This window comes from Oncorhynchus clarkii, chromosome 9 (genome assembly GCF_045791955.1).
Source record: "Oncorhynchus clarkii lewisi isolate Uvic-CL-2024 chromosome 9, UVic_Ocla_1.0, whole genome shotgun sequence".
In the NCBI taxonomy this organism is placed as follows: Eukaryota; Metazoa; Chordata; class Actinopteri; order Salmoniformes; family Salmonidae; genus Oncorhynchus; species Oncorhynchus clarkii.
The window spans coordinates 63,237,568-63,262,037 of NC_092155.1; the positions used below are offsets into that span (position 1 = coordinate 63,237,568).

The following is a 24,470-nucleotide window of genomic DNA, read 5'->3' on the forward strand; positions in this document are numbered from 1 at the left end:
TCTCTCTCTCTCTCTCTCTCAGTATCTCTATGAAGGGATGAAGATCAGTGAGTTGCCAGTGGATTTTTCAGTGGTCTGGAACGGCAACTTCATTATAGACAACCCAGATAATATCCAAGGTAAGACATTCACATTGCTTGTTTTACTATCCCTGTGCGGACCAAACAATTCATTCCCTTTCAAAATCCTATTTTCCCTAATCCCTAAACCTAACCTTAACCTTAACCCTTACCTTAAACCCAAACCTAAATCTAACTACTAACCCTAAACCTAACCTTAACCTTAACCCTTACCTTAAACCCAAACCTAAATCTAACTACTAACCCTAAACCTAACCTTAACCCTTACCTTAAACCCAAACCTAAATCTAACTACTAACCCTAAACCTAACCTTAACCCTTACCTTAAACCCAAACCTAAATCTAACTACTAACCCTAAACCTAACCTTAACCCTTACCTTAAACCTAAACCTAACTACTAACCCTAAACCTAACCTTAACCCTTACCTTAAACCCAAACCTAAATCTAACTACTAACCCTAAACCTAACCTTAACCCTTACCTTAAACCCAAACCTAAATCTAACTACTAACCCTAAACCTAACCTTAGCCCTTACCTTAAACCCAAACCTAAATCTTACTACTAACCTTAAACCTAAACCCCTAAACCTAACTCCTAACCCTTAACATAACCCCTAACCCTAACCCTAATTCTAACCTTAACCCTTACCTTAAACCTAAACCCCTAAACCTAACTCCTAACCCTTAACCTAACCCCTAACCCTAACCCTAATTCTAACCTTAACCCTGATTGTAACCCTAATCATAAAATAGCCTTTTTCCTGGTGGGGACCAGTGAAATGTCCTCACTTTCCTTGTTTTACTATCCTTGTGAGGTCTTTTGGTCCCCACAAGGATAGTGAAACCAACCAAGCACACACACACACACACACACACACACACACACACACACACACATTTGTTGACACCAACACATAAACAGATGCTCCTTGTCAAATAACGTCTTGTCTCAGCAGGATACACAGCATAATACCTGCTTTTACCCAAACAGCAGGTATGAAGAGCACAGTTGTATCATTCTTAAAGAATGTAATGTTTAACCAACTAAATCCCCCAGGAATACAGTCCAGTACTACATTACACTACAGTATGTTTGTCAGATAATGTTAGGTTGACAAATGTGTTAAATTGTCAGTATAATGTTACGTTCAAATCAAATGCTGTTTACTGTTCCCAACACTGTAGTTTTTACCCTGAGTCCTCCTGAATCCCACAGTGCACCTGTATAAGTGTGTGGCCCAGAGGGACAGCTGTGGCATGTGTCTGAAGGCCCAGAGGAAGTTCCAGTGTGGTTGGTGTAGTGGAGAGGGCCGCTGTACCCTGCGCCACCACTGCCCGCCCCTCAACCCCTATACCACCCGCTGGCTTGACCTGTCCAGCAAGAAAGTCCAGTGTACCAACCCACGCATCACGGAGGTCAGTGATACCTCATACACACTCAAACCGTTCCCCATAACCATAGGGGTAACAGGCATATATCGGCGTTCATCATATGGTCGTCTGTAGTCGACGGAATGAACCGTGGGACAACTGCCTGTCGTCCATTGTAGATGCAGTCTCCTCCTCATCCAGTCTGGTGTCACATTTTTAGCTTTAAGCTAAAATATTATGTACTGCCTGTCTGACAGCACAGGCCATGTGTTTACTGTTCAATGTACAATGTATCTGTCTGCACTTCTCCTTCAGCTGAGATCAACAACTACAGAGTGCAGGATCAGACAGGTCTAGTCCTTGACAGTGACAGGTCCTACAGTATTTGCATTGGGAGGCCTGCATGGTATTGGTGCTACTGTTGCATGTTTCCATTGGTCTAGAATGGACTGAACTGTGTGTGAATGAGATGGATCTGCTGGTAGGAGAGGAGCCCATCTGACATCACTCCTGGAGCTGCACACAGGTTCTCTCTTCCTCACTGCTTTGTTTATATTTCTCTGTCTCTCTCTCTCCTCTCTCTCTCTTCCTCACTGCTTTGTTTATATCTCTCTGTCTCTCTCTCTCCACTCTCTCTCTTCCTCACTGCTTTGTTTATATTTCTCTGTCTCTCTCTCCTCTCTCTCTCTCCTTTTCACTGCTTTGTTTATATTTCTCTGTATCTCTCTCTCTCTCTCTTCCTCACTGCTTTGTTTATATTTCTCTGTCTCTCTCTCCTCTCTCTCTCTTCCTCACTGCTTTGTTTATATTTCTCTGTATCTCTCTCCTCTCTCTTCCTCACTGCTTTGTTTATATTTCTGTCTCTCCTCTCTCTTCCTCACTGCTTTGTTTATATTTCTGTCTCTCTCTCTCCTCTCTCTCTCTTCCTCACTGCTTTGTTTATATTTCTCTGTCTCTCTCTCCTCTCTCTATTTCTCTCTCACACTTTATTTTTCTCTCTTCTATTTCTCTCTCTGTCACATCTCTGCCCCCTCTCTCTCTTTCTCTCTCTCTCAATCTCTCCCTCTCTCTCTCTCTCTCTATTTTTCCCTTGTTCTCTCTTCTGCTCTCTATCTCTCTCTCTCTCTCTCTCTCTCTCTATTTTTCCCTTGTTCTTTCTTCTGCTCTCTTTCTCTCTCTCTCTCTCTCTCTCTCTTTCTCTCTCTCTCGCTCTCTTTATTTTTCCTTGTTTTCTCCTCTGCTCTCTCTCTCTCTCTCTATTTTCCCATTGTTCTCTCTTCTGCTCTCTATCTCTCTCTCTCTCTCTATTTTTCCTTGTTCTCTCCTCTGCTCTCTCTCTCGCTCTCTATTTTCCCCTTGTTCTCTCTTCTGCTCTCTCTCTCTCTCTCTCTCTCTCTCTATTTTTCCTTGTTCTCTCCTCTGCTCTCTCTCTCTCTCTCTCTCTAGCTCTATTTTCTCCTTGTTCTCTCTTCTCCTCTGCTCTCTCTCTCTCTCTCTCTCTCTCTCTCTCTCTCTCTCTCTTGCTCTCTATTTGTCCCTTGTTGTCTCTTCTGCTCTCTCTCTCTCTCTCTCTCTCTCTCTCTCTCTATTTTTCCCTTGTTCTCTCTTCTGCTCTCTCGCTCTCTATTTTTTCCCTTGTTCTCTCTTCTCTCTATCTCTCTCTCTCTGTCTCATCTCTGCCCCCCATCTTCTTCTCTCACTATGACACACAATCAATATGCAGGGAGACAGCATCTGGTGTTTATTTTCACTGAAGAGCAAAAAGGGAGTGTGTGTGTCTCTGGAGAGAGGCCACAGCTCAGCTCACCTTCAGCAGTGCTGCAAGGGCGAGGGACCTGACACACACACACACAAACACACCCAGGGGCCTGCCTCAGTGTCTCTCAGTGGGCCTGTCTGTCTGTGCCACATGAGCCACTTTATAAAGATGTATGTCTTTATGCTTGTGTTAACCAGAATTCCAAGCTTAATTATTATTATTTATTTAGTGAATTTTACCCCTTTTCTCCCCAATTTCGTGGTATCCAATTGTTTTTAGTAGCTACTATCTTGTCTCATCGCTACAACTCCCGTACGGGCTCGGGAGAGACGAAGGTTGAAAGTCATGTGTCCTCCGATACACAACCCAACCAAGCCGCTGCTTCTTAACACAGCGCACATCCAACCCGGAAGCCAGCCGCACCAATGTGTCGGAGGAAACACAGTGCACCTGGCAACCTTGGTTAGCGCGCACTGCGCCCAGCCCGCCACAGGAGTCGCTGGTGCGCGATGAGACAAGGATTTCCCTACCGGCCAAACTCTCCCTAACCCGGACGCTGGGCCAAATGTGCGTCGCCCCACGGACCTCCCGGTCGCGGCCGGTTACGACAGAGCCTGGTCGCGAACCCAGAGTCTCTGGTGGCACAGCTGGCGCTGCAGTACAGCGTCCTTAACCACTGCTCCACCCGGGAGGCCCCCAAGATTAATTTAATGTTCACACCTAGACAGAAATAGAGTACAATGTTTTAACAAAAAAATGATAGCGACATGCCTCTAGTAGTAAAGAAACTAACCCTGCTTGAGTTCCCCAGACAGACGTAGTCTATCCCTGCTTGAGTTCCCCAGACAGACGTAGTCTCATTGATGCAAGGCTATCGAAGTGGCAGACTATGCAGACAGTAAAGTGCATTAGAGTAAGAGAAGAGGTGGCTCTCTCACCCAGTTGCCATGGCTCCAACCTTACAACAATGCCCATCCCTGGGAACGTTTCCCAGAATCAAGTTTGTTTGTTTCCCCCTAGTAGCAGCCCTTTGTGTACTAAGGCATCATTTCCGTGTGGCTCGTGTGGTGGGTATGGTTGACCCAGTGACACAGGAGAGTCAGACCCAGAGGCTGAGGGCTGCCCGGACATTGTATTTAATTAGGCATGTTAGTTAAGAACAAATTCTTATTTACAATGACAGCCTACCCCGGCCAACGCTGAGCCAATTGTGCGCCACCCTATGGGGCTCCCAATCACAGCCGGAAGTGATACAGCCTGGAATTGAACCAGGGACTGTAGTGACACCTCTTCTAGTCTTGCACTGAAATGCAGTGTCTTAGACCCCTGCAACACTTGGGAGCCTGAGTAAGGCTGGGAATTGCCAGGGGCCTCACAATACAATATTATCACAATACTTTGGTGCCGATATGATATGTATTGCGATTCAATACTGCCATTTTATTGTGATTAGATGTTCCAAACATATTGCTCACTATATGTCTGCTGTTCTGAACAGTTCTGAACATATTGCTCACTATATGTCTGCTGTTCTGAACATATTGCTCACTATATGTCTGCTGTTCTGAACATATTGCTCACTATATGTCTGCTGTTCTGAACATATTGCTCACTATATGTCTGCTGTTCTGAACATATTGCTCACTATATGTCTGCTGTTCTGAACATACTGTCTCCTTGTCTCTCTATCTCTTGTCTCCTTGTCTCTCTGTCTCCTTGTCTCTCTGTCTCCCTGTCTCCTTGTCTCTCTGTCTCCTTGTCTCTCTGTCTCCTTGTCTCTCTATCTCCTGTCTCCTTGTCTCGCTGTCTCCTTGTCTATCTGTCTCCTGACTCCTTGTCTATCTGTCTCCTGTCTCCTTGTCTCTCTATCTCCTGTCTCCTTGTCTCTCTGTCTCCTTGTCTCTCTGTCTCCTTGTCTCTATGTCTCCTTGTCTCTCTGTCTCCTGTCTCCTGTGATCGTCCATGTGTCACTCTGTCTGTGACTCATTCTAGTAAATGAAGTTACGCTCTTGTGGTACTCCATTACACTCTCTCAGCTTGTCATTCTGGGCAATTTGTGACAGCGAAGTGTGTGTGTGTGGAAGACAGTGTGTGAGTGTGTGCGCGCGTGTGTGTGTGTGTGTGTGTGTGTGTGTGTGTGTGTGTGTGTGTTTGTGGACTTCTAACAAGCAGTAACCCTATGGAGACATATTTCAGCATAGTTCAGCTCCCAGTGTTCATTAGTGTAGTGAGTAGGTTATGTTAGGATAGCTGAAAGCTCGTCCTCAGTCTGATTGGAAGGATAGAGAGAAAGCAGCTGAGGAAGAGAGATGACAACAGAGAAGAAGAAGCTAAACAGAGAGAGAGAGCAAGATAGAGAGAGAATGAATGAAGTGAGAAAGAGAGGGACAGAGGGAGAAAGAGAGAAAGTGAAATGAGAAGAGTGAAACTGCAGCTAAACAGAAAGAGAGAGAGAGAGAAAGAGGGAAAGTAGTACTGAGAGTTTGAGAGAGGCAGAGTGCAGTGGGTGGAAGAGATGTAAAGGAAAGAGGAGGAGAGAAGGGAGGAGAGGAAGAGGAGTAGGGAAAAGAGGAGGAGAGAAGGGAGGAGAGGAAGAGAAGTAGGGGGAAGAGGAGGAGAGAAGGGAGGAGAGGAAGAGGAGTAGGGGAAGAGGAGGAGAGGAAGAGAAGTAGGGGGAAGAGGAGGAGAGAAGGGAGGAGAGGAAGAGAAGTAGGGGGAAGAGGAGGAGAGAAGGGAGGAGAGGAAGAGAAGTAGGGGGAAGAGGAGGAGAGAAGGGAGGAGAGGAAGAGGAGTAGGGGGAAGAGGAGGAGAGAAGGGAGGAGAGGAAGAGAAGTAGGGGGAAGAGGAGGAGAGAAGGGAGGAGAGGAAGAGGAGGAGAGAAGGGAGGAGAGGAAGAGGAGTAGGGGAAGAGGAGGAGAGAAGGGAGGAGAGGAAGAGAAGTAGGGGGAAGAGGAGGAGAGAAGCGAGGCGAGGAAGAGAAGTAGGGGAAAGAGGAGGAGAGAAGGGAGGAGAGGAAGAGAAGTAGGGGAAAGAGGAGGAGAGGAGGAGGAGAGGAAGAGGAGTAGGGAAAAGAGGAGGAGAGAAGGGAGGAGAGGAAGAGAAGTAGGGGAAAGAGGAGAGAAGGGAGGAGAGGAAGAGAAGTAGGGGGAAGAGGAGGAGAGAAGCGAGGCGAGGAAGAGAAGTAGGGGAAAGAGGAGGAGAGAAGGGAGGAGAGGAAGAGGAGTAGGGGAAGAGGAGGAGAGAAGCGAGGAGAGGAAGAGAAGTAGGGGAAAGAGGAGGAGAGAAGGGAGGAGAGGAAGAGGAGTAGGGGAAAGAGGAGGAGAGAGGGGAGGGGAGGAAGAGGAGTAGGGGAAAGAGGAGGAGAGAAGGGAGGAGAGGAAGAGAAGTAGGGGGATGAGGAGGAGAGAAGCGAGGAGAGGAAGAGAAGTAGGGGAAAGAGGAGGAGAGGAAGAGATGATGTGCAGAGCCTCTGTGGGGTGTCAGACTGAGTGAGCCCTGTTATGCAACACAGCTGCCACTGGAATCCCACTGCCACATTGATTTGTACTGTTCACTGGAGTTGGACACACACACACATATTCATGCTCACACACACACACACACACACACACACACACACACACACACACACACACACACACACACACACACACACACACACACACACACACACAAACACACACAAACACACACACACAGTACAGCTCCAGAGGCAAGGAACAGCACTTGTTGAGCTTCTGTTATTTTTCCCTCCTCTACTCTGCATTCATTTGTTCTCTTTCTTCTCTCTCTCTTCCCCCAACCCCCTTCCTCTCCCAATAATGAGAATTTCTTCCAAAAGACTAGACTCTTTCCCTCACGGGCTGAATGTATGTCTTTTTTTTATTGTGTGCAACAAAGTCCCAATCATGATCTGATCTGTATACATACATGGTTATTAGTCTACCAGAAGACTCTCGTTTTGAATCATTTATATTTCTATTAGGTGCCCTGCCTGAACGCCCCCCCCCCCCCCCCCCCCCCTACACACCACCACGGCACATGCATTAATATTGAACAGATATAAGCCTCTCTAACACCAGAGGGAACAGCATCACATGAAGCTGGGGATTAAAGGTCTTGAAAGGAAGGAACTTGCCTTTCGTGAACTAACACTTGAAATCCCTCCTTTCACACAGCCTTAGTCTTAGCTGCCCAGTGGAGAAACAAGAGGAGAAACTATAAAGAACATGACTCCCTCCCTCTCATCATTCCTGTTAAAGAACATTACTCCCTCCCTCTCATCATTCCTGTTAAAGAACATTACTCCCTCCCTCTCATCATTCCTGTTAAAGAACATTACTCCCTCCCTCTCATCATTCCTGTTAAAGAACATTACTCCCTCTCATCATTCCTGTTAAAGAACATTACTCCCTCCCTCTGATCATTCCTGTTAAAGAACACTACTCCCTCCCTCTCATCATTCCTGTTAAAGAACATTACTCCCTCCCTCTCATCATTCCTGTTAAAGAACATTACTCCCTACATCTCATCATTCCTGTTAAAGAACATTACTCCCTCTCATAATTCCTGTTAAAGAACATTACTCCCTCCCTCTCATCATTCCTGTTAAAGAACATTACTCCCTCCCTCTCATCATTCCTGTTAAAGAACATTACTCCCTACAACTCATCATTCCTGTTAAATAACATTACTCCCTCTCATCATTCCTGTTAAAGAACATTACACCCTCCCTCTCATCATTCCTGTTAAAGAACATTACTCCCTACATCTCATCATTCCTGTTAAAGAACATTACTCCCTCTCATCATTCCTGTTAAAGAACATTACTCCCTCCCTCTCATCATTCCTGTTAAAGAACATTACTCCCTCCCTCTCATCATTCCTGTTAAAGAACATTACTCCCTCCCTCTCATCATTCCTGTTAAAGAACATTACTCCCTCCCTCTCATCATTCCTGTTAAAGAACATTACTCCCTCCCTCTCATCATTCCTGTTAAAGAACATTACTCCCTCCCTCTCATCATTCCTGTTAAAGAACATTACTCCCTCCCTCTCATCATTCCTGTTAAAGAACATTACTCCGTCTCATCATTCCTGTTAAAGAACATTACTCCCTCTCATCATTCCTGTTAAAGAACATTACTCCCTCCCTCTCATCATTCCTGTTAAAGAACATTACTCCCTCCCTCTCATCATTCCTGTTAAAGAACATTACTCCCTACATCTCATCATTCCTGTTAAAGAACATTACTCCCTCCCTCTCATCATTCCTGTTAAAGAACATTACTCCCTACATCTCATCATTCCAGTTAAAGAACATTACTCCCTCCCTCTCATCATTCCTGTTAAAGAACATTACACCCTCCCTCCCATCATTCCTGTTAAAGAACATTACTCCCTCCCTCTCATCATTCCTGTTAAAGAACATTACTCCCTCCCTCTCATCATTCCTGTTAAAGAACATTACTCCCTCTCATCATTCCTGTTAAAGAACATTACTCCCTCTCATAATTCCTGTTAAAGAACATTACTCCGTCCCTCTCATCATTCCTGTTAAAGAACATTACTCCCTCTCATCATTCCTGTTAAAGAACATTACTCCCTCCCTCTCATCATTCCTGTTAAAGAACATTACATCCTCCCTCTCATCATTCCTGTTAAAGAACATTACTCCCTCCCTCTCATCATTCCTGTTAAAGAACATTACTCCCTCCCTCTCATCATTCCTGTTAAAGAACATTACTCCCTCCCTCTCATCATTCCTGTTAAAGAACATTACTCCCTCCCTCTCATCATTCCTGTTAAAGAACATTACTCCCTCCCTCTCATCATTCCTGTTAAAGAACATTACTCCCTCCCTCTCATCATTCCTGTTAAAGAACATTACTCCCTCTCATCATTCCTGTTAAAGAACATTACACCCTCCCTCTCATCATTCCTGTTAAAGAACATTACTCCCTCTCATCATTCCTGTTAAAGAACATTACTCCCTCCCTCTCATCATTCCTGTTAAAGAACATTACTCCCTACATCTCATCATTCCTGTTAAATAACATTACTCCCTCTCATCATTCCTGTTAAAGAACATTACACCCTCCCTCTCATCATTCCTGTTAAAGAACATTACTCCCTACATCTCATCATTCCTGTTAAAGAACATTACTCCCTCTCGTCATTCCTGTTAAAGAACATTACTCCCTCCCTCTCATCATTCCTGTTAAAGAACATTACTCCCTCCCTCTCATCATTCCTGTTAAAGAACATTACTCCCTCCCTCTCATCATTCCTGTTAAAGAACATTACTCCCTCCCTCTCATCATTCCTGTTAAAGGACATTACTCCCTCTCATCATTCCTGTTAAAGAACATTACTCCCTCTCATCATTCCTGTTAAAGAACATTACTCCCTCTCATCATTCCTGTTAAAGAACATTACTCCCTCCCTCTCATCATTCCTGTTAAAGAACATTACTCCCTCTCATCATTCCTGTTAAATAACATTACTCCCTACATATCATCATCCCTGTTAAAGAAAACTACTCCCTCTCATCATCCCTGTTAAAGGACATTACTCCCTCTCATCATTCCTGTTAAAGAACATTACTCCCTCTCATCATTCCTGTTAAAGAACATTACTCCCTCCCTCTCATCATTCCTGTTAAAGAACATTACTCCCTCCCTCTCATCATTCCTGTTAAAGAACATTACACCCGCCCTCTCATCATTCCTGTTAAAGAACATTACTCCCTCCCTCTCATCATTCCTGTTAAAGAACATTACTCCCTCTCATCATTCCTGTTAAAGAACATTACTCCCTCTCATCATTCCTGTTAAAGAACATTACACCCTCCCTCTCATCATTCCTGTTAAAGAACATTACTCCCTCCCTCTCATCATTCCTGTTAAAGAACATTACTCCCTCTCATCATTCCTGTTAAATAACATTACTCCCTACATCTCATCATCCCTGTTAAAGAAAACTACTCCCTCTCATCATCCCTGTTAAAGAAAACTACTCCCTCTCATCATCCCTGTTAAAGGACATTACTCCCTCTCATCATTCCTGTTAAAGAACATTACTCCCTCTCATCATTCCTGTTAAAGAACATTACTCCCTCCCTCTCATCATTCCTGTTAAAGAACATTACTCCCTCCCTCTCATCATTCCTGTTAAAGAACATTACTCCCTCCCTCTCATCATTCCTGTTAAAGAACATTACACCCGCCCTCTCATCATTCCTGTTAAAGAACATTACTCCCTCCCTCTCATCATTCCTGTTAAAGAACATTACTCCCTCTCATCATTCCTGTTAAAGAACATTACTCCCTCTCATCATTCCTGTTAAAGAACATTACACCCTCCCTCTCATCATTCCTGTTAAAGAACATTACTCCCTCCCTCTCATCATTCCTGTTAAAGAACATTACTCCCTCCCACTCATCATTCCTGTTAAAGAACATTACTCCCTCCCTCTCATCATTCCTGTTAAAGAACATTACTCCCTACATCTCATCATTCCTGTTAAAGAACATTACTCCCTCCCTCTCATCATTCCTGTTAAAGAACATTACTCCCTACATCTCATCATTCCAGTTAAAGAACATTACTCCCTCCCTCTCATCATTCCTGTTAAAGAACATTACACCCTCCCTCTCATCATTCCTGTTAAAGAACATTACTCCCTCCCTCTCATCATTTCTGTTAAAGAACATTACTCCCTCCCTCTCATCATTCCTGTTAAAGAACATTACTCCCTCCCTCTCATCATTCCTGTTAAAGAACATTACTCCCTCCCTCTCATCATTCCTGTTAAAGAACATTACTCCCTCTCATCATTCCTGTTAAAGAACATTACTCCCTTCCTCTCATCATTCCTGTTAAAGAACATTACTCCCTCCCTTTCATCATTCCTGTTAAAGAACATTACTCCCTCTCATCATTCCTGTTAAAGAACATTACTCCCTCTCATCATTCCTGTTAAAGAACATTACTCCCTCCCTCTCATCATTCCTGTTAAAGAACATTACTCCCTCCCTCTCATCATTCCTGTTAAAGAACATTACTCCCTACATCTCATCATTCCTGTTAAATAACATTACTCCCTCTCATCATTCCTGTTAAAAAACATTACACCCTCCCTCTCATCATTCCTGTTAAAGAACATTACTCCCTACATCTCATCATTCCTGTTAAAGAACATTACTCCCTCTCATCATTCCTGTTAAAGAACATTACTCCCTCCCTCTCATCATTCCTGTTAAAGAACATTACTCCCTCCCTCTCATCATTCCTGTTAAAGAACATTACTCCCTCCCTCTCATCATTCCTGTTAAAGAACATTACTCCCTCCCTCTCATCATTCCTGTTAAAGAACATTACTCCCTCCCTCTCATCATTCCTGTTAAAGAACATTACTCCCTCCCTCTCATCATTCCTGTTAAAGAACATTACTCCCTCCCTCTCATCATTCCTGTTAAAGAACATTACTCCCTCCCTCTCATCATTCCTGTTAAAGAACATTACTCCCTCCCTCTCATCATTCCTGTTAAAGAACATTACTCCCTCCCTCTCATCATTCCTGTTAAAGAACATTACTCCCTCCCTCTCATCATTCCTGTTAAAGAACATTACTCCCTACATCTCATCATTCCTGTTAAAGAACATTACTCCCTCCCTCTCATCATTCCTGTTAAAGAACATTACTCCCTACATCTCATCATTCCAGTTAAAGAACATTACTCCCTCCCTCTCATCATTCCTGTTAAAGAACATTACTCCCTCCCTCTCATCATTCCTGTTAAAGAACATTACTCCCTCCCTCTCATCATTCCTGTTAAAGAACATTACTCCGTCTCATCATTCCTGTTAAAGAACATTACTCCCTCTCATCATTCCTGTTAAAGAACATTACTCCCTCCCTCTCATCATTCCTGTTAAAGAACATTACTCCCTCCCTCTCATCATTCCTGTTAAAGAACATTACACCCTCCCTCTCATCATTCCTGTTAAAGAACATTACTCCCTACATCTCATCATTCCTGTTAAAGAACATTACTCCCTCTCATCATTCCTGTTAAAGAACATTACTCCCTCCCTCTCATCATTCCTGTTAAAGAACATTACTCCCTCCCTCTCATCATTCCTGTTAAAGAACATTACTCCCTCCCTCTCATCATTCCTGTTAAAGAACATTACTCCCTCCCTCTCATCATTCCTGTTAAAGAACATTACTCCCTCCCTCTCATCATTCCTGTTAAAGAACATTACTCCCTCCCTCTCATCATTCCTGTTAAAGAACATTACTCCCTCCCTCTCATCATTCCTGTTAAAGAACATTACTCCGTCTCATCATTCCTGTTAAAGAACATTACTCCCTCTCATCATTCCTGTTAAAGAACATTACTCCCTCCCTCTCATCATTCCTGTTAAAGAACATTACTCCCTCCCTCTCATCATTCCTGTTAAAGAACATTACTCCCTACATCTCATCATTCCTGTTAAAGAACATTACTCCCTCCCTCTCATCATTCCTGTTAAAGAACATTACTCCCTACATCTCATCATTCCAGTTAAAGAACATTACTCCCTCCCTCTCATCATTCCTGTTAAAGAACATTACACCCTCCCTCTCATCATTCCTGTTAAAGAACATTACTCCCTCCCTCTCATCATTCCTGTTAAAGAACATTACTCCCTCCCTCTCATCATTCCTGTTAAAGAACATTACTCCCTCTCATCATTCCTGTTAAAGAACATTACTCCCTCTCATAATTCCTGTTAAAGAACATTACTCCGTCCCTCTCATCATTCCTGTTAAAGAACATTACTCCCTCTCATCATTCCTGTTAAAGAACATTACTCCCTCCCTCTCATCATTCCTGTTAAAGAACATTACATCCTCCCTCTCATCATTCCTGTTAAAGAACATTAGTCCCTCCCTCTCATCATTCCTGTTAAAGAACATTACTCCCTCCCTCTCATCATTCCTGTTAAAGAACATTACTCCCTCCCTCTCATCATTCCTGTTAAAGAACATTACTCCCTCCCTCTCATCATTCCTGTTAAAGAACATTACTCCCTCCCTCTCATCATTCCTGTTAAAGAACATTACTCCCTCCCTCTCATCATTCCTGTTAAAGAACATTACTCCCTCTCATCATTCCTGTTAAAGAACATTACACCCTCCCTCTCATCATTCCTGTTAAAGAACATTACTCCCTCTCATCATTCCTGTTAAAGAACATTACTCCCTCCCTCTCATCATTCCTGTTAAAGAACATTACTCCCTACATCTCATCATTCCTGTTAAATAACATTACTCCCTCTCATCATTCCTGTTAAAGAACATTACACCCTCCCTCTCATCATTCCTGTTAAAGAACATTACTCCCTACATCTCATCATTCCTGTTAAAGAACATTACTCCCTCTCGTCATTCCTGTTAAAGAACATTACTCCCTCCCTCTCATCATTCCTGTTAAAGAACATTACTCCCTCCCTCTCATCATTCCTGTTAAAGAACATTACTCCCTCCCTCTCATCATTCCTGTTAAAGAACATTACTCCCTCCCTCTCATCATTCCTGTTAAAGAACATTACTCCCTCCCTCTCATCATTCCTGTTAAAGAACATTACTCCCTCCCTCTCATCATTCCTGTTAAAGAACATTACTCCCTCTCATCATTCCTGTTAAAGAACATTACTCCCTCTCATCATTCCTGTTAAAGAACATTACTCCCTCTCATCATTCCTGTTAAAGAACATTACTCCCTCCCTCTCATCATTCCTGTTAAAGAACATTACTCCCTCTCATCATTCCTGTTAAATAACATTACTCCCTACATCTCATCATCCCTGTTAAAGAAAACTACTCCCTCTCATCATCCCTGTTAAAGGACATTACTCCCTCTCATCATTCCTGTTAAAGAACATTACTCCCTCTCATCATTCCTGTTAAAGAACATTACTCCCTCCCTCTCATCATTCCTGTTAAAGAACATTACTCCCTCCCTCTCATCATTCCTGTTAAAGAACATTACACCCGCCCTCTCATCATTCCTGTTAAAGAACATTACTCCCTCCCTCTCATCATTCCTGTTAAAGAACATTACTCCCTCTCATCATTCCTGTTAAAGAACATTACTCCCTCTCATCATTCCTGTTAAAGAACATTACACCCTCCCTCTCATCATTCCTGTTAAAGAACATTACTCCCTCCCTCTCATCATTCCTGTTAAAGAACATTACTCCCTCCCACTCATCATTCCTGTTAAAGAACATTACTCCCTCCCTCTCATCATTCCTGTTAAAGAACATTACTCCCTACATCTCATCATTCCTGTTAAAGAACATTACTCCCTCCCTCTCATCATTCATGTTAAAGAACATTAGTCCCTACATCTCATCATTCCAGTTAAAGAACATTACTCCCTCCCTCTCATCATTCCTGTTAAAGAACATTACACCCTCCCTCTCATCATTCCTGTTAAAGAACATTACTCCCTCCCTCTCATCATTTCTGTTAAAGAACATTACTCCCTCCCTCTCATCATTCCTGTTAAAGAACATTACTCCCTCCCTCTCATCATTCCTGTTAAAGAACATTACTCCCCCCCTCTCATCATTCCTGTTAAAGAACATTACTCCCCCCCTCTCATCATTCCTGTTAAAGAACATTACTCCCTTCCTCTCATCATTCCTGTTAAAGAACATTACTCCCTCCCTTTCATCATTCCTGTTAAAGAACATTACTCCCTCTCATCATTCCTGTTAAAGAACATTACTCCCTCTCACAATTCCTGTTAAAGAACATTACTCCGTCCCTCTCATCATTCCTGTTAAAGAACATTACTCCCTCTCATCATTCCTGTTAAAGAACATTACTCCCTCTCATCATTCCTGTTAAAGAACATTACTCCCTCCCTCTCATCATTCCTGTTAAAGAACATTACTCCCTCTCTCTCATCATTCCTGTTAAAGAACATTACTCCCTCCCTCTCATCATTCCTGTTAAAGAACATTACTCCCTCCCTCTCATCATTCCTGTTAAAGAACATTACTCCCTCTCATCATTCCTGTTAAAGAACATTACTCCCTCTCATCATTCCTGTTAAATAACATTACTCCCTACATCTCATCATCCCTGTTAAAGAAAATTACTCCCTCTCATCATTCCTGTTAAAGAACATTACTCCCTCTCATCATTCCTGTTAAAGAACATTACTCCCTCTCATTATTCCTGTTAAAGAACATTACTCCCTCCCTCTCATCATTCCTGTTAAAGAACATTACTCCCTCCCTCTCATCATTCCTGTTAAAGAACATTACACCCTCCCTCTCATCATTCCTGTTAAAGAACATTACTCCCTCCCTCTCATCATTCCTGTTAAAGAACATTACTCCCTCTCATCATTCCTGTTAAAGAACATTACTCCCTCTCATCATTCCTGTTAAAGAACATTACACCCTCCCTCTCATCATTCCTGTTAAAGAACATTACTCCCTCCCTCTCATCATTCCTGTTAAAGAACATTACTCCCTCCCTCTCATCATTCCTGTTAAAGAACATTACTCCCTCCCTCTCATCATTCCTGTTAAAGAACGTTACTCCCTACATCTCATAATTCCTGTTAAAGAACATTACTCCCTCCCTCTCATCATTCCTGTTAAAGAACATTACTCCCTACATCTCATCATTCCAGTTAAAGAACATTACTCCCTCCCTCTCATCATTCCTGTTAAAGAACATTACTCCCTCCCTCTCATCATTCCTGTTAAAGAACATTACTCCCTCTCATCATTCCTGTTAAAGAACATTACTCCCTCTCATAATTCCTGTTAAAGAACATTACTCCGTCCCTCTCATCATTCCTGTTAAAGAACATTACTCCCTCTCATCATTCCTGTTAAAGAACATTACTCCCTCCCTCTCATCATTCCTGTTAAAGAACATTACATCCTCCCTCTCATCATTCCTGTTAAAGAACATTACTCCCGCCCTCTCATCATTCCTGTTAAAGAACATTACTCCCTCCCTCTCATCATTCCTGTTAAAGAACATTACTCCATCTCTCTCATCATTCCTGTTAAAGAACATTACTCCCTCCCTCTCATCATTCCTGTTAAAGAACATTACTCCCTCCCTCTCATCATTCCTGTTAAAGAACATTACTCTCTCCCTCTCATCATTCCTGTTAAAGAACATTACTCCCTCCCTCTCATCATTCCTGTTAAAGAACATTACTCCCTCCCTCTCATCATTCCTGTTAAAGAACATTGCTCCCTCCCTCTCATCATTCCTGTTAAAGAACATTACTCCCTCCCTCTCATCATTCCTGTTAAAGAACATTACTCCCTCCCTCTCATCATTCCTGTTAAAGAACATTACTCCCTCCCTCTCATCATTCCTGTTAAAGAACATTACACCCTCCATCTCATCATTCCTGTTAAAGAACATTACTCCGTCCCTCTCATCATTCCTGTTAAAGAACATTACTCCCTCTCATCATTCCTGTTAAAGAACATTACTCCCTCCCTCTCATCATTCCTGTTAAAGAACATTACTCCCTCCCTCTCATCATTCCTGTTAAAGAACATTACTCCCTCCCTCTCATCATTCCTGTTAAAGAACATTACTCCCTCTCATCATTCCTGTTAAAGAACATTACTCCCTCTCATCATTCCTGTTCTCCTCCCATTATTTCTCCTCTCTTTTCCTTTTTATATGCTAAAACTATTTTTTGTCTGTGCCTGTATCTCTCGGCAGTGTCTGTATCTCTCGGGCAGGCTACAATACTTTTAAGAGTCTATGAAGTATTTAGTGTGTAGTTTGTTCGTGGAGAAACAAAGTGGGTTTTATCGAGTCCGTTAAACACTAGTCACAATGAAATCCGACATGCCTGAACTGCCTGCAAAGACTACCAGCAAAGACCCAAAGACAGCTCTCAGGTCTGGTGCAAGCTGTGTCGTTTAAAACACTGGGAGTGGATCTATCACAGCTATTCAGATGCTACACACGCTCATAGTCATACCATATAGTAGCTTCAGAGATAACAGATCTAACACACTTTCACTTTGTATTTTTTACCTCAGGCTGCTTAGTTTGAATGTAATCAGAAACCGCTTTTATCTGAGATATGGGAAGCCTAAAACACAGCGAGAGAAAGTACTAGTGAAGCCTACATTAAGGCCTGTTCACATGAGAGTACAGAGTGCTGTCTGCCATTATAAGATGATACAGATGACACAGCTCAAAGCCTCTCTCTCTCTCTCTCTCTCTCTCTCTCTCTCTCTCTGTGTAGAATGTAGATTGTCATTGAGCTTCAGACGTTGTGTTCTAACTCCCCTTAAAGCTAGCACGGATTGCTTTTCTACAGCCTCTATTGAGTTTGGCCTAGACTAGATGAGTTTCATTTTTCCCACCATGACTTCAGCTGAATATAAAAACAAAGCACTTAGCAATGCCAGGTTGTTCTTATAGGCCACTCCTCCCTTTCTCTGTAATATATGCCATTTAGCAGACAATTTTATCCAAAGGAACTTATAGTCATGCTCGCATACGATTTATGTACAGGTGGTCCCAGGAATTTAACCCCCTAGCCTGGCATTACAAGCGCCATGTTCTACCAACTGAGCAACAGCAACCCTACTCTACTGACTGGGGAAAATCTACTAAAGAGACTTCCTGTTTCTCTGAGGTTCTTTTAATGGATTAGAATAGAAATTCCTCTCGTCTTCTCATTGTAGGTCAATCTCACTGCCTCGACACTTTCTCCTTTCTCCTTCTTCTCTACCACACTTCTCCATTGTCGTGTCTTTACTATCATTAAATTGAAGACTTATAGTTTTTATCAAAGATTCTCTGTAATTAGTATTACGCGATCAACATTATTAATCATGTAACTGTAATTAACTAGGAAGGTGGGGCACCAAGGAAAAATATTCCGATTACAAAGTTATCATTTCCTAAAATAACTTTTCAGATATTTTATCTGATCAATTAGTTTTCGAATTAATTAATTATTTACTTTACCTCACGTTAGTCTCATTCCAGACGTCTTCACTATGAGTCATCCATACATCAATTGTCTTAAATAATTAATTTATTACTAACTAAGTAATTCACAGAAATGCATAAACAAACAGTAAATAAGGTTACAAGATATGATAGGGGAATGTGCCCTAGTGGGCTAAACCGGCATGGCGGTTTGTTAGACAAAAGGGGAAGTGGGGGTCGACTAAGAAGTCACTACAGAGTGATAATTATCACAATTGAAATGCTAATCCTTTGCACACGAACGCTCACTCATTCGGGAACAATTGCAATCAATATATATATATTTACGCTCAGTGTGTCGTCTTGATCGCTGGTGAAAAGTTTGTTTCTGTTGGAGAGTGTCATCCTCTCTCTCTCTCTCTGTCTTGGTTAGAGGGGATAGTTCAGAGTGACATTCATTCATTTGTCGTTCTTCGCATTCAATGATACCGAATTCCAAGCTGCAGACTAGTAATTCATATCAAAGACTTGTTCTTATTCTGTCGATATCGATAGTCTAAGAGTTTAACCACGTGGTATGGTTAAAAGATTCAGCAATGGTCTACAACCTTCGTCCTCTCCTAATGGAGAAAAACATGGTCTGGTGATAATTTCTCAAAGTTGGGTTTTATTCGGAATTGCAGAAAAGGGCCTGTCCCAGGTTGCCCGACCCTAACTGGGCTCATGGACGGTCCTCTGATTTAGTTAAACTCAAAAGAGAATTGTATTTTCCTTAATTAAACAGTCCAAAATCATATTACACAATTTTACAAGCAGTATCATACTCACTCATTCATCTTATACAACAATTAGATGTAAAACTCATATCTGAGGCTATTATATAAACAGCGTTATGGTAATGTGGCCACACCGTCTCCCATGAGCTTCCACAAGTTGTAACAAACGGACCAGTTCGTAGCTGGATTCTTCACCAATCTTTTATACTTTCTCCGGAACATAAAATTTGTTCGTACCTCAAGTTCTGTGAGGTGGAAGAAATTCCTTTGTTCCCTATGAACATTTACTCTGCCTCTTATACTGTGTGGCCATGTGGCAGGGTCTTCTCCTCAGGAATTTACGACCACAGCAGCCTAGTTGAAGGAGGCAGGGGGAGGCAGGGGGAGGCAGGGAGAGGGGGATGGGGCTTGCAATACCCAAAGAGGGCAACTTCATGACACCATCTCATCCCTTCATCTAGTCATCTCACCACACTTCTGCACTTCTCCTTTCTCATCCTTCTCAATCCCAATCCAGTGGCATGTGTTAGGAAGTGAAAATTTGCCCCCCACCGGCCCACCCTTTACATCCCTGGACCTGTGTCTGAGGGACAGGAAGTGGGCATGTGTGAGCTGGTTCTGCCTGGCCGGCCGGCCGGCTGTTTTCTGTGAATTACCGTCCATTGACACAGTGTGACAATGCCGTGTGGGCAGTGGAGCTCCTCTTAAAAGGATTACACAGGGAGCGTGGAGCTGGGGAGGCAGGGACGAGAGGGGACGGTGGGCGACAGGGGGTGTGTGCATGCCCAATGAACCATCCTCTCCTCCTCCTCTTGCCTGGTTGGGGCTGGGAGAGTAGAGAGTCAGTGTTTAGCGTAAAGACAAACAGGCAGGCTGGCGAGTGGCTGGCACCTGGAGTGGAGAAGTTTGTCACCTAGCCTGAAAGGAAACGAGAGAGACGAGAGGAGGATGTAGCATGAATTCTCCCTCCCTCCCTCCCTCCCTCCCTCCCTCCCTCCCTCCCTCCCTCCCTCCCTCCCTCCCACACACACACACACACACACACACACACACACACTGCATTCCTGAGCCAGATCCCAGTCTGTCTTTGTTCATTAGGAGTGGGTTAGCATGTCACCATGTAACCACAGTTCTGGAATCAGTCCTTTGGGACTTCTGTGGGTATCATCCCATTGTTCGTCTGCCACTCAGAAAGCGCCATGGTCAGACATGGAGTGTCTCTGCTCACCAAGGCTTTGAGGATGAGTCTTTGACGGCTTTGAAGAATAGTGCCACACAAAGTGATATTTATACTAATCTGATGAATCAAGCCTCTTTCTGTCAATGGAAGCTCAGTGATATGGGTAACATGCATGGATTACATTTCTTAAAGTTATATCCCATGTCCCGCCTGTCATTGGAAGAGTTGTATTATAGCCCCTGGCTAGGAGAGTGTCACACCCTTTCAGTAGAGATACTGTATGCATCATCATCATCATCATCATCATCATTGTCATTTAGCTGCCACACCTACCAGAGGGGCACACGAAATCTTATTCTATTCACCCCTCTTCTTCGTCCTCTCTTTCTACCTGTCTCTGTCACTCTCTGTCCTTCCCTGTCTCTCCCTCTCTCTCTCTCTGAGGCATTCAATTCCCTCCATTTGTTATGTAACTATCCCTACGTCGTTCCGGATTGCTGCAGCCATGGTCTGACATGGATATATTTAGCCAGGCCTCCTCTCTCCACTCTGTCCTCCCGTACCCAGCATACCCAAGCAGCAATAAAACATTAATCTATTCAGACCCTCAGGCAGTGCAGTGACACACTTACTTTACATCCAGAACAATTACTGTAATGTCCACTAAATCTAGATTACAATGCACGTCCCACTGGGTTAGCGCAACGCATTAGTGAGCACACAGTTTCAGAGGGGGGTAGAGAGAGAGCAGGCACCGCTTTTAAAATGCTGGCTGCTCGTGTTGTTTTTACTTCAGCATGCGTGCCCACTAATGGCATATTGATTGTGTATCTAGAGGCTGTGAGCTCACACGGAGATGGTAGTGTATGTCCCCCCTTCCTGCTACTCTCCTCTCCTCTCGTCTCTCTTCTTTTCTTTCTCTTTTCTCTCCTCCTTCTCTCCTCCTTATCTCCTCCTCCTCACACACACACTGGACAGCAGCCAGCTCCTCACCTCAGATGGGCTGTGCAGCACAGAAGGCAGCATGCCACCTAGCGCCAAGGTCACGCTGGGCGGCCATATTGTATTTTATTACAAGGTGGGCTGCACTGAGCACTAATAAGGCATCTTGTTAGATTTATCACTCATGGCAACAGCAGCAGCAGATCAGGGGCCGAGGCAGGTATCCAGAATGTTAATGCACTGTCCAAGTTTTTATGTTTGGCCAAGTTCTTTTCTGTGCTTTAATTAATGCATAACTCATGCTCAGTGTACTGGTGTAAAGTAGATTAGAAGATGGTGCTGGTAGTTAAGGTCTATCTGGGAGGCTTGTGTTTTTGTGTGTATGTGAAGTGGACTATGACATTGTCTTTCCAGGAATAATGATGTAGGTTCAATTAGTACCCTCTGTTCAGTGTGCTCTGGTCTGATGACATCGTACCTGTTTTCTGAAATGTATGGTTGGGGTGGGAAGGTTGAAAGTGCTTTGAATTTCTGTTCAGACTCCGTCTGACCTGCTACATGCAGTGTGGAGGGTCCCTCCTAATCCATTTGGTGAGACGGAAAGCCTAGAGATATACAATATCATATTATGTTCGTCATCTTCAAAACCATCGATTGTCAGAGAATACCATATTACTATAGAATGGCATAGTGTTCTATTTAATCATATGAATGAAAGCATGAAGACACTGTTTCTCCATCTCTGACCTCTCTCCCCTGCAGGTGACCCCAGTAGCAGGCCCTCCAGAGGGGGGTACCAGGGTGACCATCCATGGCATGAACCTGGGCCTGGCGTTCAGTGAGATGGTGGACAACGTGAAGGTGGCTGGGGTCAAGTGTTCCCCTGTGGAGGAAGGCTACATTATCGCTGAGCAGTAAGTCAACACACACACACACACACACATTAACCTAGCCTTAACTCTAACCTTGGACGTTCCCACAATGTGTGTTCTCAAAACTGTAGACATTCCGAGCCAATGAATCTATTAAAGTGTTGAAGGCTAAGTGAATGGAAAATGTTTACACAGAACAGTAATGGAATAATGACAGACGAGGCCTTGAAATAGAGTGAGGGGGAGAAAAAAAAGGGGAAATCGTTTATTATCTTCACAACAAATGATCTCAGTTGAAGACATTCTTTACCATGTTAAGACTAGCCAACAACAGCCATACAGCCACTAAGTCTGCAGCTTTCTGACCAGTGAGAGAAAATTAACATCACATAGGCCTAATTATATTAACTCTCAAGCCCTTGTGGCTGTATGCATGAGACAGGACTTTCTAACACAAGCTGGCAGCTCAGACACACACACACACACACACACATACACACACACACACACACACACACACACACACACACACACACACACACACACACACACACACACACACACACACACACACACACACACACACACACACACACACACACACACACACCAGAGAGACAACTCTCTTAATTATGACTGGAGCTGGGCCAGCAGTCTGCCTGTTGTTTTCCTGTAGCTCACGCACGCGCACACACACACATAGACACACAGACACACACACACACCCACTGTCAGTCCCAGAACATCTGTATGTGTTTACCTTTGTTTACTTGTTATGATTGTCTGGTACAGCAGAGAGCACATTAACCCTGTTTCATAATTGGCTTCCTGCTTCCTGCTGCCTCCCACAAATAGACTAGGTACAAGTCAGTACGAGTCAGGAGAGCAGTGCATTGTGGATACACTCCCCTCATCTAGACAGGTGTATATAGACCTTTCAGATTTGGACTCAAATTGAGCCCTCCCTGTCATAGCAGTTCTCTAACAGGTAATATACTGTACACCTCTCAGCCTCCCTGTCTCTATCTTCACCTAGACAGGTGTATATATACTGTACACCTGTCAGCCTCCCTGTCTCTATCTTCACCTAGACAGGTGTATATATACTGTACACCTCTCAGCCTCCCTGTAAGCACACAGCAGGACTTTCTGACCCTGAGTACAGTAGAGTTGAGTGGTTTATGGATGCCCTCATCTTTGACCCTAACCCTCACCTTGACCCAACCCTCACCTTGACCCTAACCATACCCCTCACCTTGACCCAACCCTTACCTTTACCCTAACCATAAACCTCACCTTAACCCAACCCTCACCTTGATCCAAACCCTCAACTTGACCCTATAACCCTCACCTTGACCCAAACCATAACCCTCACCTTGACCCAAACCATAACCCTCACCTTGACCCAAACCCTCACCTTTACCCTAACCCTCACCTTGACCCTAACCCCTCACCTTGACCCAACCCTCACTTTTACCCTAACCATAACCCTCACCTTGACCCTAACCATAACCCCTCACCTTGACCCAACCCTCACTTTTACCCTAACCATAACCCTCACCTTGACCCAAACCTTCACCTTGACCCAAACCATAACCCCCACCTTGACCCAAACCCTCACCTTTACCCCAACCATAACCCTCACCTTGACCCTAACCATAACCCTCACCTTTATCCTAACCATAACCCTCACCTTGACCCAAACCCTCACCTTGACCCTAACCCTCACCTTGACCCAAACCCTCACCTTTTTTTTTAATTGTTTTTATTTCACCTTTATTTAACCAGGTAGGTAAGTAAAACACTGGAATGGTAGATTTGCAATGGGAGAATGTGCAAAGTAGAAATAAAAATAATGGGGGTGCAAAGGAGCAAAATAAATAAATAAATTAAATACAGTAGGGAAAGAGGTAGTTGTTTGGGCTAAATTATAGGTGGGCTATGTACAGGTGCAGTAATCTGTGAGCTGCTCTGACAGTTGGTGCTTAAAGCTAGTGAGGGAGATAAGTGTTTCCAGTTTCAGAGATTTTTGTAGTTCGTTCCAGTCATTGGCAGCAGAGAACTGGAAGGAGAGGCGGCCAAAGAAAGAATTGGTTTTGGGGGTGACTAGAGAGATATACCTGCTGGAGCGTGTGCTACAGGTGGGTGATGCTATGGTGACCAGCGAGCTGAGATAAGGGGGGACTTTACCTAGCAGGGTCTTGTAGATGACATGGAGCCAGTGGGTTTGGCGACGAGTATGAAGCGAGGGCCAGCCAACGAGAGCGTACAGGTCGCACCTTGACAGGTGTAAGAACTCTCAGACTTTTGACTGAATTGGAACCCTCTCTGTCAGTACAGTATGCCCCTCACATGTAGAGTAGAGTAGAGTAGAGTAGAGTAGAGTAGAGTAGAGTAGAGTAGAGTAGAGGTTCTTTAAAAAATTCAGCCTGGGAAAATATGCAACTATACATAAATATCGGTACATGTTATTGCCCTTGTGCCTAAAACA

The 24,470-nt window shown here is 43.6% G+C and overlaps 1 protein-coding gene across 1 annotated transcript in view; it reads left to right on the forward strand.

Moving 5' to 3' along the window:
• LOC139416721 (plexin-A2-like) overlaps positions 1 to 24,470 on the forward strand; it is a 466,777-nt gene that overhangs the window by 285,587 nt on the left and 156,720 nt on the right. Inside the window, exons 11-13 of the mRNA XM_071165718.1 lie at positions 23 to 119; positions 1,298 to 1,497; positions 21,870 to 22,021. Coding sequence (XP_071021819.1) covers positions 23 to 119; positions 1,298 to 1,497; positions 21,870 to 22,021 — 449 coding nt within the window. The remainder of the gene's footprint in view (positions 1 to 22; positions 120 to 1,297; positions 1,498 to 21,869; positions 22,022 to 24,470) is intronic.